This window comes from Pseudophryne corroboree, chromosome 6 (genome assembly GCF_028390025.1).
Source record: "Pseudophryne corroboree isolate aPseCor3 chromosome 6, aPseCor3.hap2, whole genome shotgun sequence".
Classification (NCBI taxonomy): Eukaryota; Metazoa; Chordata; class Amphibia; order Anura; family Myobatrachidae; genus Pseudophryne; species Pseudophryne corroboree.
Window position 1 is genome coordinate 114,564,434 of NC_086449.1, and position 18,314 is coordinate 114,582,747.

Here is an 18,314-nt window from a genome sequence, read left to right on the forward strand (position 1 = left end):
GTGACCTGTGTCTGAAAGATGAAACAGGAGCTGTTTCGTATCTTTCAGAGAAGCTTCCAATGAATCAGAACACAGTAGTAGATCATCCACGTACTGTATCAACACTGATCCACTCTCCGGTTGGAAAGACTGTAGACAATCATGCAAAGCCTGGGAAAATATACTTGGACTATCTATGAAACCTTGGGGTAACCGAGTCCACGTGTATTGGACTCCTCTGTATGTGAATGCAAACAAATATTGGCTGTCAGGGTGCAGAGGTACCGAAAAGAATGCGGAGCAGAGGTCAATAACAGTGAAAAATTTGGCAGTGGGAGGAATTTGCATTAGGATGACAGCTGGATTAGGCACTACGGGGAACTGACTCTCAACTATTTTGTTAATCCCCCTTAGATCTTGCACTAGCCTGTAACCCCTCCCCCCACTCTTTTTAACAGGGAAGATGGGACTATTTGCTGTGCTGGACGTTCTTACTAGAATGCCCTGTTGTAGCAAGCGCTCTATTACGGGAAAAACTCCTAACTCCACCTCTGGCTTCAGAGGATACTGTGGGATTTTTGGAGCTATCCTACCATTTTTTACTTGTACAACTACTGGAGCTACATTTGCCATTAATCCAGTGTCCTGTCCATCTTTTGTCCAAAGTGACTCTGGTATCTGAGATGTCATCTCTTCTACTTGGGATGGGTTCCTATTTGTCATAATGGAATGTGACATTAATTTTGATGGGGAGTCTAACATGTCTCGTACTTCCTGAGCGTGATTCTCAGGGATGTCCAAGAATACACCTTCAGGAGTACAATAAATGACGCAACCCATTTTACATAGTAAATCTCTTCCCAGGAGATTAGTTGGTGCCGATGCAGCCAGCAAAAAGGAATGCTTGGTATGCAAAGGCCCTATTGTAATCTCGGCTGGTTTGCTAACAGGGTAGTGCTGGACTACTCCTGTTACTCCCATGGCTGGAATTGTCCTACCAGTGGTTCTCATGCCCACTGTCGAATTTATCACTGACTTGGCCGCCCCTGTGTCTACAAGAAAGTTTAAAGTTTTACCAGCTACATTGATTGCAATCTCTGGTTCGCTTCCAAGACTAGCAATCAACTTAACTGGGTGCAGATTACAGGTATGGCCACACCCCTATTGGGTATGCTGACCTCCCTGAATCCTGCTGGCAGCGACTACTTGTGCGGGGGTTAGCTGGGAACTACCAGAGGCATGCCAATCTCTGTTCGGGGGATATCTTTTTGTTTCCCCTGTATGTGGCTCAAAACTCCGCCTCTGTGGACCCTGCTCCCAATGTCGTGTGTCGTGTCGTTGTCTAGGGGGTTGAAAAGATCTTTGTACACTCTTTGTTCTACATTCTCGTGCATAGTGTCCCGGTCTGTTACAAGAAAAACATGTTATTACACTTGCCTTACCCACAGGATTCGGTGGTACATACGCAGGCTGCCTTGTGGTCAGCGCCTGTATACTTACGGACATCAACTTATCACTTTGCGATTCCCTGTGCCTAGTGATGTTTCTGTCGTGATCAATAGCAGCCTCTCTCAATGTGGACACTGACAGACCTCGCCAACATGGCTGCGTGGTCTGTACCCTAGCTTTTAATGTTTCTTTCAAACCATCCATCAGTACAGATACTGCTACTTCTCGATGGTTTGGGTTGGTCTTAATGTCTTCTATACCAGTGTACTTTGCCATTTCTAATAGTGCCCGGTGAAAATATTCTGTTGCCGTTTCGGACTCCTTTTGCTTAATGGAAAATATCTTGTTCCATTTAACAACGGCTGGGAAATACTCCTTTAGCTGTAAATTTATCCTTTTTACATTATCCTTGTTGTACACGTCTGTAAGCGGTACATCTTTATCCAATGCACAGTCAGCTAAAAATTGAGTTGCGTCAACATTGGAAGGTAAACAAGCTCTTAGCAGTATCTGCCAATCCTTGTTGTTGGGTTCTACAGTGTTACCTAGATCCCTGATGTATTTTTGGCTAGCAACTAAGTCCTTTCTGGGGTCAGGAAATTCGGACACTATTGTTCTTAATTCCATTCTGGAAAATGGAGTGTACATGGCAATGTTCCTTATGGGAGTGGCTCCAGACACATCTGTTTTTCCATTGGGAACTGCTATTACCCTTACAGGAGCAATTCTAACAGCCTCTTCCTGTGTAGATTCTACTGCTTGTTGTGGTACAATTGTTTCAGTGTAGTGCATGGTGCCGTACTTACCCGTTGACACGACCTCACCTATCCCTCCGCTAGGGGCTTTCACTAATCTCGTGGGTGTCGCGGTGCCTACTGTGGTCTCTGCTATGGTGGCTGCAAGAGAGAGAGCTGAAATTGTTGCTGAATCGTCTTCTTGATCACACTCCTGAGGAATGTTCAAAACAGGGTACATCTTGCACGGGTTAATACTTGCATGAGTTATTTGGTTAACATCATTAACATTTACAGGGTTACTAAGAGTTTGTGTTTTACAACCCAGTGCGTTTCTCTCCGCAATCAACTTCTCTCCTGCAATGTATGGTGGAGGAGGAGCTGTGGCTATCAGCTTCCTGACTGCCCCAGATCCTGCCGCCAGAGCCAAACCTCTCTGTATCTCACCTTCCTGGTGCCACAACTGTAAATAATCATGATGTTGAATTCGTCTCTTTGTTGATTTTACGAGACATATCCTCCTCCTTAAATTTTGTAACACTTCTGGACTAAAGCTACCTATTCTTGGGAATTTGTCCCTGTCTTGTACAGTCATTCTTTCCCATTCATCACATAAAGATTCGGTGTGACTTCCATATTTTTCACACATTACATATCGTGCCGACCCAACTGGTCGGTTCACAGAATCAACCTGAACCAGGGTTGATCGCCCCCTACCTGAGCAACTGGCCCCCATAGTCTGCAGGTGTTGCTTAGTCCTCCTTGGATTTCTGTATCAAGGTTTTCAGCAAGCCTTTACAGACAACCAAATTACTCCACAGTAGGCCGGCGGTGGCGGTTTACCGAGTACCCCACTCACTCGCCCACCTCGACCAATACGACCTGATCACACCGACGTGGTGCTGGCGTACTCGATACAGGGCCCCTATGGAACCTTCAGTTTACTGGAACATATGAGGGTTACCCGCAGGACACTTACTCTTTCCAGTAAAGGTGGGGTTGTTAGATAGTTCCTGAGTGACCAGCGAACTTCCCTTCCAAAAATAAAAAATTACACAAATCACGTCAGAATGTACAAATAGCGTTTGTGACCACTTTACTCTAATGGTATTAGGTCAGATTACTAACTACTGCACACAATTACGTGCGGTCCAATCGTTCAGTACACAAGCACTACTTGTTATGTACTGAAAGATCAATGGAATCGATGTTTCCGGCCGCGATTCCTTCAGCAAGAGCTTATGGCCTATATGGGTTCTGCACCAACACCCCAGGCGTTGTGCCTCTTGTACCTTTATAGCGGACCTTTTAGTACCTTGTGACCTCCTGGTCTTGACCTTATGACCTCCTGGTCTTGTTACCTTATGGTCCGCTATACTCTAATGCTCAAATATTATTTAACCAGGGATGCCTCCCTAGCCACCGTATATGTCACTTACACGTATGTCCCTTGACGAGTACCCGACTTTCCTTTTGGTTCCACCTTAAAGTTGTATAAACTTATGTATACAAAACCACACTCACTCAACACATGTACACTTTGTTTCTATATCTATTTCTGCGCAGAAATTGTCTTCAGTCCAACAGTGTTACCAATTAGGAGTAGGATCTGTTAAACTAAATTTCAGATTTTTCCAAAAATAGATTTGCGTTATTTACCGCGTCGCGTTATCTACCGCTGTGCGTTACTTATCGCCTTTGCGCTAATTATCGCTTTGCGCTAATTCACCTTTTTCGTGACTTGAGCTACGTGAGCGTAACCGGACGCTACGTTGCGTAATGTACGCTGCGTGCGTCTGCCTTTTGGATTGCGTACGCTAGTCTTTGTTAGCGACACGTGTACGCAATGCAAAGATCCACCGTAACACAATATATACTTTTATCAATGTAAATGATCCCTGATCATCTACCGCAATCCACACTGACTGCCTTGTATCTCAGACAAATCGTGTGTTGTTCTATACTTTAACTATTACCTCTACTATGAAATAACAGCAAATCTCTTTTAGCACTTTCTATCAACTATAAAAATTTGGCAAACAGGAATAGTGATATACGAAAATGAAACAGAAAATGCAGATAAATGTATGCGTGCGTGTATACGCAAGACAGAAGAGAAATAAAACAGTTTTAAAAGACACAAGCGTTTTGTTCTTACTTCCGGTTCCCGGATTCCTTCAGCACTCTTTATCTAAGCGAAGCAGACGCTTATCCCGTCAGCACTGGGAGACAACCTCCCACCCTTTGCTGGGGGATAATGTCTGCTGATCTACCTAGTGCAGATATGAGAAGGATAGGACGAGTCCCCAATTGACAATGCTAAATTCCTTTTGTCGTAATTATAACCCTTTATGAAGTCTAAGAACACTGTACGCTGTTTACTTAAGAAGTACCGTAATGGTACGCTATTTGCGTAACGATCGCTCAGCAGTAAGCGAGACGCTCAAGCATCACGTTCGCTCACGGCCCAGTGATCACAGGACACGTTATTGGTTATGACTAGAGTAATGATTCGCAATGGCGTGGCTTACGCTCAAGACCACGAGGTCACCAGCGGCGCAGACGCTCACAATGCTATACCTTTATGTATAAACCTTATACCAATGAAATACACAGAATACCTTAATGTGAATACAGGGTGTAAGTGCAACCTTGTGTAACCTGACTAACTACAAGGCTGCTTGAGCGTCACCGACGCTCAAGTGAACACTTAATACTATAGAAAATACACAGATACTGGTTTAGGGTCCGAAGCCTATTAACTGTATTATATCTAATATACTTGTAAAAAGGGGATAACAGTACAAATGATACACTCCAATATAACAAAGACTTCCTAACCACAGAACTAAACAATAAATACAAAAAGACAATACTACACTGACCTAAATGCAATACAATACAATACTATAATACTATGAGAGATATAAGAGAAAAGAGGAGAGAGAGAGAGACGGGGAGAGATGAGAGAAATTGGCTCACAGTAAGACAATGATTACGGAGAGAAAACTTACGCACAAAGGGTATGATCGCATGCGCCTCGATATCCAGCTCCCGGCTATCAGCAGATAACCGTTGATGAGAGAGAGTGAGAGTTGGAGATGGTCGGCCTGCCTATTTATGCCCCACACACAATGCAATCTCATGGTCCTACAATCCCATTGTCCATTGGCCGAAGGAATTCGGCCCTGCATCATAACAAAAGGTCATAGGGTGATTCATACAGGTGGGCTGTGACGATTTCCAACAGCTCAGGTGGGTGGGAAACTGGGTTTCCCGCCGCATACCTGAGTATGTGTAAATAATAGAAATGGACATAAACTTCTTATGTCCATAACTATTCGCACGAGCGATTAATACGCTCCAAACCAACACCGGAATATTACTAATTAAATACTCTTCCGATGGGTACCAAACACTGCTGTATGATTCCTGTCAGACCCTTCGTACGATACAAAGAGGGATTCCTTTAACCAGGGACCTTCTATTTTAACCAAACTTTCAGAATCTATCAAGGGGACCATGATCTACAAACTACATTAATTGTGAACATTTGTAACGAATGAGTCGCACGCTACGACTACATAAACTCTACCGTAAATACGCATACCGCGCCTGCGAGTGCACGCTATCGCGGGTATGCGCCTTCACGGGAGAGCGTACGCATGCGCAGCGCGGACCAGTGTGCGGTGCAAATATGGCAACGTGCATAGAGACATTTTTCTGACTTTGACATAACCATAGTGCGTGACTATGCCCCGTAACCCTGGATATCCTTATCCATTAGGAATTTATCTAACCCATTCTTAAAGGTGTTGACTGAGTTGGCCATTACAACTCCCTCAGGCAGAGAATTCCAAATACGTATCGTCCTTACCGTAAAAAAGCCTTTACGCCGTATTGTCTGGAATCTCCTCTCCTCTAACCTGAGCGAGTGTCCACGAGTTCTCTGTGTTGATCTAACCAAAAACAGGTCCTGCGCAAGATCTGTATATTGTCCCCTTATATATTTGTAAATGTTGATCAAGTCCCCTCTTAATCTCCTCTTTTCCAGTGTAAACATGCCTAGTCTTGCAAGCCTTTCCTCGTATTCCAGCGTCTCCATACCCTTAATTAGTTTGGTTGCCCGCCTTTGAACCTTTTCTATCTCCAGGATATCCTTTTTGTAGTAAGGTGCCCAGAATTGTACACAGTATTCAAGGTGTGGCCTCACAAGTGATTTATATAACGGGAGTATAATACTCTCGTCCCTAGCATCAATTCCCCGTTTTATGCATGCTAATATCTTATTACCCTTCTTTGCTGCAGTCCTACTTTGGGTACTACTGCTTAGTTTGCTATCTATGAGGACACCTAAGTCCTTTTCCAGTACAGAATCCCCTAATTTTACCCCATTTAGTAGGTAGGTGTTATTTTTGTTCTTGTTACCACAGTGCATTACCTTACACTTGTCTGTATTGAAGCGCATTCTCCATTTCGCTGCCCAAGCTTCTAATTTAACTAAGTCATTCTGAAGCGACTCAGCATCCCCCTCCGCAATTATAACTTTACACAATTTGGTATCATCTGCAAAAATTGACACCATGCTCTCTAGACCTTCTGTTAGGTCGTTAATGAAAATATTGAACAATAGCGGTCCTAATACTGAGCCTTTCGGCACACCACTTAGCACTTCAGTCCAAGTTGAAAAAGATCCATTAACCACAACGCGCTGCTCCCTATTATCTAACCAGTTTTTGACCCAAGTGCATATTGTGCTTCCTAGCCCTGATTCTTGTAGCTTGTAGATAAGTCTCATGTGTGGTACAGTATCGAACGCTTTGGCAAAATCTAAAAAGATTACATCCACCTCTTTACCCTGATCTAGGTTTGCGCTTACTGTATCATAAAAGCCAAGTAAGTTGGTTTGACAGGATCTGTCCTTCATAAACCCATGTTGATTCCTTTTAATGACCTTATTGACTTCAAGGAACTTCTGAATACTATCTCTTAGAATACCTGCCAATACTGTCCCCACTATAGATGTAAGACTAACTGGTCTATAATTACCTGGTTCAGCTTTACTTCCCTTTTTGAATATAGGCACTACTTCCGCTATACGCCAGTCTTTGAGAACCATACCTGATATTACTGAATCCTTAAAGATCAAAAATAGCGGCTTTGCAAGTTCAGAATGAAGCTCCATTAGAACCCTTGGGTGAATACCATTGGGACCTGGTGACTTATTAATCTTTAAATGTTTTAATCGGTCACAGACTACTTCCTCGCTTAAATAAGTACCTATCAGTGGGATATTCTCATTATTGAGATTATATGTTAGTCCCTGAATTGGGTCCTCTCTAGTAAATACTGTTGAAAAAAACTCATTTAGTGTGTCCGCTATGTCATTATCATTTTTGCTTAAGACTCCCAACTTGTCTTTTAAAGGGCCTATACTCTCCTTCTTTAATCTCTTGCTATTAATGTATTTTAAAGAATTTTTTGGGATTCGCTTTGCTTTCCCTTGCTACTAGTTTTTCGGTTTCTACTTTAGCCGCTCTTATTTCCTTTTTGTATATTTTGTTACATTCCTTATAGTGCTGAAATTACTCTGCTTCCCCGTCAGATTTGTATTTTTTAAATGCTTGCCTTTTCTTGCCCATAAGTTCCTTAATCTTTTTGTTAAGCCACATCGGTTTATGATTTTTATTCCTTTTTTTGCTGCTCGTAGGAATAAATTTGAGTGTATTTTTAGCTAGCAGGAATTTTAGTACCTCCCATTTCTCTGTAGTATTTTTTCCTAAAAACAAACCTTCCCATTCAATATCCCTGAAAAATACCCTCATATTATCAAAATTTGCTTTGCTAAAGTTTAGAGACCTAGTTGAGCCAGTATAGGGCTGTTTATGGAAACTGATATTGAATGTGACCATATTGTGGTCGCTGTTTCCTATGGGTTCCCCTACTATAATACCTGAAACCAAATCCCCATTGTTTGTTAATACCAGGTCTAAGATTGCATTGTACCTAGTTGGTTCCTCAATTAGTTGAACTAAGTAGTTGTCATTAAGTGTGTTTAAAAACATATTGCCCCTAGCAGTATCACATGAATCGTTTTTCCAGTTTATCTCTGGATAGTTAAAATCTCCCATCACTACTATGTCTCCTACTCCTGCTGCTCTTTCAATTTGCTTTAGTAAGAATTCCTCATCAGATGCGTTGATACCAGGCGGCCTATAGCATACACCCAATATTAACTTTTTTATTCCTTTTTCCCCGCATGCAATTTCTACCCATAATGTCTCGAAAGTGTCTACAGTCCCCTCCTGAATATCTTCCCGTATATCAGGTTTTAAAAACGGCTTTATGTAAAGACACACCCCTCCACCCTTTTTATTTAGTCTGTCTCTCCTAAACAGTGTATAGCCCTCTAGATTGACTGTCCAATCATGAGATTCGTCCCACCAAGTTTCAGTAATACCTATAATATCATACTGTTTGCTTGCTGCAAGTATTTCTAGTTCACCCTTTTTACCAGTAATGCTTCTGGCGTTTACATACATACATTTAAGATAAGTATTTTCCCTTGCGTTAGGGACATCTTTCACCTTATGTAGCAATGATGACCTGTAATCGTCATTGGTTAGTGCTTTGGTAAAATCTCTTTTAGTACCCATGTTAGTAACCTTACCACCTGCTCTTACCCTCCCCCCAAAGAGAGCAAAACAGCTTTGGCCCATAGTGGCTACAGATAAAGATCTGGGGGAAATGTATCAATCTAGATTACTTTCCAGTTATTCTAGAAGTCGGAGTATTCGGGACTTTGTTGTAAAAACGGATATCTCTAGGTTTGGCACAGGCCAAAACACAAAAAAAATTCTAAAGCGTAAAAATGGATGTTTCAGGTGCAGTGGTTTGGTCAAACTTGACTTAACAGTGGTCCCGCTAAGATATTGAGGATTGATATGGAATGCTGATTTTACCAGTCCTGTGAGTGCCGCTACTATCTGCTTTTATATATATATATATATATATATATATATATATATACATATACACATACATAGAGCGATTTACGGCACTCCTGGGTCCTATATCACATGTGAAATTGTTTAATGGCCGGTGCTCTCCAGAGTAAACGGGAGAAACCAGTTCCTTGTATAGAATGCGTATATCGGCGGCACTCTCTGCGCTTAAATTAATTGAGTAGACACTGCTTAAAGTGATCGACGTTTCAATGCAAATCAATACATTTTCATCCTGATGAAAATGTATTGATTTGCATTGAAACGTCGATCACTTTAAGCAGTGTCTACTCGATTCATTTAAGCGCCGAGAGTGCCGCCGATATACGCATTATATATATATATATATATATGTATATATACACAGCACTGCAAGACCGGCTCTCCCAATACTGCATAAAACAATAGCACTGGGTGCCCGTACAAGTACAGATGCAAATAGGCGGGTGGTACGGCACTCCTGGTGTATAACTCAGGACAAGACGAAAATGCCGCAATAAAAGCTTTAAAACGTTGCCCACCAACTTGCCGCCAAGTGTTTTGTTGAGTTACCCACCTGTGTGTGTTTGTGTATATCACACCTCCCAACTGTACCGCATTCAGCATGACAGTCCCATTTTTCACACTGCACGGCATCCATTCACATAGTCGGGAGAGCCTGAGGCAGTGCTGGGCAGGCCCCCACAATGACAGGAATGAAGCTTCACACCCTTCCCCGATGCTCTGCCCCCTTTGTGTTCACGTGAATGGCTTTAGCACAATCAGGGTTTGCACTGAATTGCAGCATTGTGGCCCCGTCCCCTACCTCACAATGCCAGTAATTTTGGCATTGTGTAGCGGGGGCGAGGCCATGATGATGTGATTGCCCCCTCTTCCACCCCACTATACCGCATCATTTGTCACCACCACGCCCCCTCATGCTGCACCATGGCCCGTGCAGTGCCGATCTGGCTGCCCCCTCCCTGAGGGGCAGCCGGAATGTCGGCAAGTATAGTTTGTAGTTTCACAACAGCTGGAGAGCCACAGGATGCCTGCTCTGAAGCTTTATGTGACTCTGTCAGTGTGCACCTACATTTTAATAGTCAGAAAGTTTAAACTATTTAAAGATTGGTGTGTTCTGGTGGTTGCTTGTAGTTACTGGGCTGATTTGATGCTGGGCCTTATATACCGGCTGTGTGTCTGTGCTGCTTTTCCATGGGATACAGTCGTTAGGTCGACACAGCTTAGGTCGACAGTCATTAGGTCGACCACTGAAGGTCGACATGGTCATTAGGTCAACAGTAGGGAAGCCAATCCCGGGCCATTTTTTCAATCCCGGGTATCGGGATTTAAAAATGGCCAATCCCGGGATTCCCGGGATACCCGGGATTGGCTTTTAGCTAGGTTGCCACCCCCTCGCCCCACCCCGCCCCGCACATATAACTCACCATATACCGGGGGCGGACGGGAGGGGAACATCCTTTGAACAGCGGCTGACATTGCAGCGTGACCTCTCATGCTGCGCTAGGGACCCGGAAAGAGGAATCCGGGCAGCGTCTGAGCATCCTGTAGACGCTCAACGCTGATCCCTCAATCCCCGGGATTGGAGCTTCCAATCCCGGCCATTTTTGGCCCTAAATCCCAGGATCCCGCCGATCCCGATCCCGGGATTGGCCACCATAGTCAACAGGTCAAAAGAACAACATGAGTTTTTCATTTTCTTTTTCATTTTTGGGATTTTTTCATGCTTATCAATCCACGTGGACTACGATTGGAACGGTAACCTGTGCCGAGCAAAGCAGCAGCGGAGCGAGGCACCTTGCCCGAAGGGGTACACGGTACACTAGTTGGGGTTCCCCATCACTTTACAAAGATAACAACGCTAAAAAAAGTTTTAAAAAACCACGTTGACCTTTTGACCTGTCGACCTAGTACATGTCGACCTATTGTCTGTGCCGACCTATTGCATGTCGACCTTCCATGGTCGACCTAATGACTGGCGACCTAAGTTGTGTCTACCCAACGACCCATAACCTTTTCCATCAAGACAGTCTTGGGGTCTCTGCTAGTTGTCCTCCTCTCATATACAGGTTGAGTATTCCTTATCCAAAATGCTTGGGACCAGAGGTATTTTGGATATCGGATTTTTCCGTATTTTGGAATAATTGCATACCATAATGAGATATCATGGTGTTGGGACCTAAGTCTAAGCACAGAATGCATTTATGTTACATATACACCTTATACACACAGACTGAAGGTAATTTTAGCCAATTTTTTTTAATAACTTTGTGCATTAAACAAAGTGTGTCTACATTCACACAATTCATTTATGTTTCATATATACCTTATATACACAGCCTGAAGGTCATTTAATACAATATTATTAATAACTTTAAATGTATTAAACAAAGTTTGTGTACATTGAGCCATCAAAAAACAAAAGTTTCACTATCTCCCTCTCACTCAAAAAAGTCAGTATTTCGGAATATTCCGTATTTCGGAATATTTGGATATGGGATACTAAACCTGTATCACTATATAAATAAAAATACATATACTGTCTACACATTAGCACCAGAAATGACACAATAACCTAGCAGCCTATTACTTCCTATCACCGGGAGATCACACCCCTTCTTCAGTTAGAAACAATAATACATACTTGGGGGGGGTTTAGGACATGTAATTTCCAAGGCTGTTGTGTTCATGACATTTCCTGTAATGAAGAAAAAAACTGTTGGAAAGCTCAATTTTATACAATATGAAAGGCTGGGATCTGTACAGACAGACAATTGGGAAAGACAGGATCATATAGGGCTTACACATTCTCTTACATTACATTACAAACCACCACATTACTGTCAATTTAACATGATAGATAAGGAAATTATACAGAAGCACATTTGACTCGTGAATTATGAAAGAAATATGGCAATAATTGATATAGATCTCAATCACCTACAGGCTACAGTATGTCAACCAATGCACTTGAAAGCTGAACCACTTTTGAAATTTAGGTTCAGACGAGGGGTTAAACTTTATTTTGTGATTCCACACAATGGGGCAGATGTATTAAGCCTGGAAAAGTGATAAAGCAGTAATAAGTGGAAGGTGAAAGTAACGCACCAGCCAATCAGCTCCTGTCATTTTTCAAACCCCTAATGATTGGCTGGTGCTTTATCAACTTTCACCTATCACTTCTTTATCACTTCTCCAGGCTTAATACATCTGCCCCAATATCAGTTACTTGACTTGGAATTTATATTGCATTACAATGCAAATCATAAATATAAGCTATGAATGGCCTCTAAGAGCAGTATTTACTGTTGGGGGTTTCCCCTCCCCTGTGCTGAGGACATTTTCTGCTGTTTGCTCTTATCACATTCCATTCCTGATCACATGTTTTCGTGCGATCAAGGTTCCAATTTCAGTCAAAGTGGCCTCTAATTGGATACTGCGATAATGACCATGTGTCATTAATTGGATGTTCGGCTGTTTTTATCAGCCTAAACGGCATTGGGGTTAATAGGATACTACTACCCTTTGTTTCTTGCTTCAGCATTAATTCATTGTTCCAAAATTGCAAACAGCAGTATTCTTTCTGTAGGTTTTTGAAAAAAGAAATGTTAACACAGAAAAATATTTGCTCAGCGTCTCTGATGCATACAAAGAAAAGCACAGTTCTACACAGCTCTCTAAAAGAAAACAAAATCATTACACTCAGCGAGTTGGGACACACAGCACTATAAAAAAAAATCACAATGAGTGACATCACTACGTCACTGTAGGTTTCAGTCACTTGTCTCCATAGCTCTCTGTCCCACCCATCATGAGACTTGTGGTTTCACAGACTCTGTATACTGCTTAGTAAATGACAGCATGAGCCATTCATTTACATACAGTAGTGTACTGGCTGGGTTGTGTTACTAATACCCCTTTTCCACTAGCTTTTAAAACACGGGTAAATGCGCAGGGGCGTGCATTTACCCGTGTTTTTCCCTAGTTGAAAAGGGTCCCCCTGCAAATTCCCAGATCAAGTGATCCGGGAATCCTACCCGGGTAGCTTGCCGGGTTGAACACGTGTTCAACCCGGTAAGCTGTGTACTGTGAATGGGAGCCGTGTCGAGGCGACACGGCTCCCTTTTACAGTGTATGGGAGGGCGGCGCTGGGAGATCATGTGATCTCCCAGCGCTGCCCCTGCCGCATCACTAGCAGCGTCACCAACCCGGCAATATGCCGGGTTGGTGAGCGCTGTGGGAAAGGGGGCTGTAGCACGGGTCGCAGCCGTGTCAGGCGACACGGCTGTGACCCGTGCTACAGTGGAAAAGGGGTATAAACCGTACACCCAGTAAGTGAAATCACAAGTCTCATGGATGTGGGATTGAGGGTGTGGGAGGCTGGCTATTTCAGCAATGGGGAGGCCCAGGAAGAAGTACAGTAAACACAGTCTCATAAAGATAAGACTCTCGTAAGTCACACTTGTATATCTGTGTGAAAAGCAACATCCACAGCTTTTTTCGTAAATCAGCTTTTTTTTTGCAGGAATTGAACACTAGCTCACGGGCATGGTAATCATCAGTGAAACCACTATGCCAAGAGAGCAGGGCCGGTTCTAGCCCTTGTGGCGCCCCGAGTGAAAATAGGGGCGTGGCTTCATAAAGGGGCATGGTCAGGTATGCCCGGTGTAGAGTTGTGCCCCCATATGTGCCCCCTGTAGACTTGTGACCCCTGTAGAGTTGTGCCCCCGTTTGTGCCGCTTACAAAAAAAGAGAAAAAATTATGAATTAATACTCACCATCCCCGTTCCGGATTCTCGACCGCTGCTTACCTCCATCACCATCTCCGGCCGCCGGCGCCGCTCCTCTGATCTACGGGAGAGAAGTAATGACGTCTCTCCCATAGCACAGCATAGACACTAGAGGTCAATTATGACCCCTAGTGTCTATGTGCTGCTCCCACAATGCAGTGACAGCACAGCACCGGGGGGGCAACACCAGTAGTGGATCTTGTTATGGTGGCAGCGCCCTCCGGAAGGCGGCGCCCTGGGCAAAAATCCTGTGTGCCCGTAGCAAGATCCGCTACTGCAAGAGAGCCATGGAGACAGGTGACTGCCACCTGCAGTGACGTAGTGATTTTTTTATATAGTGCTGCGTGTCCCAACTCGCTGATTGTAATAATTTTTTTTGTCTTTTAGAGAGCTGAGTAGAACTCTGAACTGTGCTTTTCTTTGTGTGCATCAGAGACGCTAAGCAAATATTTTTCTGTGTTCACATTTCTACTTAAAGTAGGGATTACTTTATACAGCGCACCAGGGGAGCATTCAGTTGTAAGGCATGTTGTTACTCCGGTAAGTTTGTACTCTGCCCTGCTGTATTATTGTATTAAAAAAATAACTACTGTATTTACTGTACACTGGCCTGCTACATTGTACAGTATTCTGTAGTGCCATATCCATCCGCTGCTATTCAGTACTGTAGTTTTCGGGATCTGGTCTTCAGGTCGACAAGAGTTAGGTCGACAATGTCTAGGTCGACCACTATTGGTCGACAGTAAGCAGGTCGACATTGTTTCTAGGTCAACAGGGACTCTAGTTCGACATGTACTAGGTCAACATGACAAAACGTTGACATGAATTTTTTATTTTTATTTTATTTTTTACTTTTTCATACTTTACGATCCAGGTGGACTACAATTGGGAACGGTAATCTGTGCCGAGCGCAGCGGTAGTGGAGCGAGGCACCTTGCCCGAAGCATGGCGAGTGAAACGAGCCATGCGAGGGGATACGGTGCACTAATTGGGGTTCCCAGTCAGTGTACGGAGAAAACGACACCAAAAAAAGTGAATAAACTCATGTTGACCTTTTGTCATGTCGACTTAGTACATGTCAACCTAGAGTCCCTGACGACCTAGAAACCATGCCGACCAATAGTGGTCGACCTAGACACTGTCGACCCAAGTCTAATCTATCTAACATACCACACCGGTAGTTTTCATTAGTGGAACAATCGTCGCCCAGTGGTGAAACTGTGTATTACATGCTGTGGATCCTTTTGTGCCTTATCACGCCTTACTTTGCCTACCTGCACTATTTGTATGGCGCGATTAGGACACCTATATGGCATAGCAGCAGCAGCAGCGATGAGCATGGCTACCTCTGTATAATCTATAAAATGATTGGTAAAACCTGACTGGTTGTTATATGCAAATGTAACAAAAACAAAAATAGGATTTTAATGACCTGCCGGTAAATCCTTTTCTCGTAGTCCGTAGAGGATGCTGGGGTCCATTTTAGTACCATGGGGTATAGACGGTTCCACAGGAGCCTTCGGCACTTTAAGACTTTTCAACAGTGTGAACTGGCTCCTCCCTCTATGCCCCTCCTCCAGACCTCAGTATAGGAAATGTGCCCGAGGAGACGGACATTCTCGAGAGAGGAATTACTATTTGCGAGATTCACACCAGCTCACACCATCCATAAACAACATGTCGGCTAACATGGCCTTTAACATAAGTCATGCCAACCAGAATGCACAACGCAACAGCAACAGCTGTTAACAACTGAACACATGAAACAATGTGCAAAAAGATAAACGTAATCAGCAGGAAAAATGAGCACTGGGCGGACTACGAGAAAAGAATTTACCAGCAGGTAATTAAAATCCTATTTTCTCTTACGTCCTAGAGGATGCTGGCGTCCATTTTAGTACCATGGGGATATACCAAAGCTCCAAGTACGGGCGGGAAAGTGCTAATGTTCCTGCAGAACTGACTGACCAAATTGAAGGTCGTCAGCAGCCAAGGTGTCAAACTTATAAAACTTATCAAATGTGTTTGCAGTTGCACCCAACCAAGTAGCAGCTCGGCAGATTTGCAAAGCAGAGACAGCCCAGGACAAACCCACTTTCCTTGTAGAGTGGGCTTTTACTGAAGTTGGTAACGGCAATCCTGCCGTGGAATGAGCTTGCTGAATGGTACCCCTGATCCAGCGCGCAATAGTCTGCATAGAAGCAGGATCCCCAATCTTGTTGGGGTCATAGAGGACAAACAGATTCTGTTTTCCTTATCCGAGCCGTTCTTGCAACATAAGTCCTCAGCGCTCTGACAACATCCAAGGACCTTGAGACGGCTGAGGTGTCAGAAGCTACTGGCACCACCACTGGTTGGTTGATATGAAAAGAAGACACAATCTTCGGAAGAAAGTGCTGACGTGTTGTCAGTTCAGCCCTATCTTCATGAAATATCAAATAAGGACACCGTGACAGAGCTCTTAACCAGTAGCGGATCTTGCCACGGGCAAGCAGGAGCCTCCTCTGGAGGGCGCCGCACCATGGCAAGATCCGCCACTGCTGTGCCCTCCGCTGCCCGCTGTGTCCCCCGTCTGTGCCTCCTGTGAAGGGAACTAGACGCGTAGCGTCTAGTTTCCCTTCGTGGAGAGTACCTTTGCTGAGCGGTGCGCGATGATGTCATCGCGCACCGCACAGCAAAGGTCCTCTCCACGAAGGGAACTAGAAGCTACGTGTCTAGTTTCCCTTCGTGGAAAGGACCTTTTGCTGTGTGGTGCGCGATGACGTCATTTAAGCGGCGCTACTAATGTACAGGGGGCATAACTGACCACGCCCCCGTATTAAGCCACGCCCCTTTGCCTGCCCGGGGCGCAGAGCGGGCTTGAACCGGCCCTGCTCCTAACTCAGACACTCGTCTGCCTGAAGCCAAGGCCAACAGCATGACCACTTTTCAAGTGAGAACTTTAACTCCACCTCTTGCAGAGGCTCAAAACAGTCCGATTTAAGGAACTGCAACATCACATTAAGATCCCATGGTGCCGCAGGAGGCACAAAGGGAGGTTGGATGCGCAGAACCCCTTTCACGAACGTCTGGACCTCAGGAAGAGAAGTCAATTGTTTCTGAAAGAAAACTAACAAGGCCGAAATCTGAACCTTGATAGATCCTAATCTCAATCTAGCATCCATACCTGCCTGTAGAAATAGGAGAAGTCGTCCTAATTGAAACTCCACTGCAGGAGACTTCTTGGTTACACACCAAGACACATATTTTCTCCAAATACGATAGTAATGTTTGGACGTTACCACTTTCCTGGCCAGAATAAGTCTGGGAATGACTTCATTGGGAATACCCTTATGGGCTAGGATCTGGCGCTCAAAGAGCCATGCCGTCAAACGCAACCGCGGTACGTCCTGATAAACTAACGGCCCCTGCTGAAACAGGTCCTCGCGAAGAGGAAAAGGCAGAGGATCTTCCATTAATAACTCTTGAAGATCTGGATACCAAGCCCTCCTTGGTCAGTCCGGAGCAATGAGTATTGCTCGAACTCCTGTTCTTCTGATGATCTTGAGAACTTTTGGAGTAAGTGGAAGTGGAGGGAACAGATACACCGACCAAAACACCCACTGGGTCACCAGTGCATCTATCGCTATTGCTTGTGGTTCTCTTGACCTGAAACAATATTTCTGAAGCTTCTTGTTGCGGCGTGATGCCATTATATCCACTTGAGGAACACCCCAACAACTTGCCACCTCCGCAAAGACTTCTTGGTGGAGGCCCCATTCTCCTGGATGGAGATCGTGTCTGCTGAGGAAGTCTGCTTCCCAGTTGTCCACTCCCGGAATGAAAATTGCCGACAGAGCTTTTGCATGTCTTTCTGCCCAGAGGAGTATCTTTGTCACCTCTGCCGTTGATGCTCTGCTTTTTGTTCCGCCTCGACGGTTTATGTAAGCTACTGCCGTTACATTGTCTGACTGGATCTGTATGGGACGACCTTGAAGAAGGTGTGCCGTTTGATGAAGACTGTTGTACACAGCTCTCAACTCCAGAATGTTTATGTGAAGGCGAGTTTCTTAACTTGACCCTCTTCCTCGGAAGCTTTCGCCTTGCGTGACTGCTCCCCATCCTCGGAGACTTGCATCCGTGGTCACCAGGATCCAGGCCTGAATCCCGAACCTGCGTTCCTCCAAGAGGTGAAAGATTTGTAGCCACCACAGGAGCGAAATTCTGGCTTTTGCTGACAAGATTATCCTTTGATGCATGTGGAGATGCGATCCTGACCACTTGTCCAGTAGGTCCCACTGGAAGACCCTGGCATAGAAATGGACATATTGTAGCGCCTCGTAAGCTGCTACCATTTTCCCCAACAGGCGAATGCACTG

At 44.3% G+C, this 18,314-nt stretch overlaps 1 protein-coding gene across 4 annotated transcripts in view; it reads right to left on the reverse strand.

The window, feature by feature from the left end:
* The window catches only part of LOC134936598 (putative adhesion G protein-coupled receptor E4P), a 317,217-nt gene that overhangs the window by 190,074 nt on the left and 108,829 nt on the right, over positions 1–18,314 (reverse strand). For all 4 annotated transcript variants that reach the window (XM_063931708.1, XM_063931710.1, XM_063931706.1 and 1 more), the window contains exon 2: positions 11,811–11,864. In XM_063931708.1, coding sequence (XP_063787778.1) covers positions 11,811–11,856 — 46 coding nt within the window. In that variant the 5' untranslated portion in view covers positions 11,857–11,864. The remainder of the gene's footprint in view (positions 1–11,810; positions 11,865–18,314) is intronic.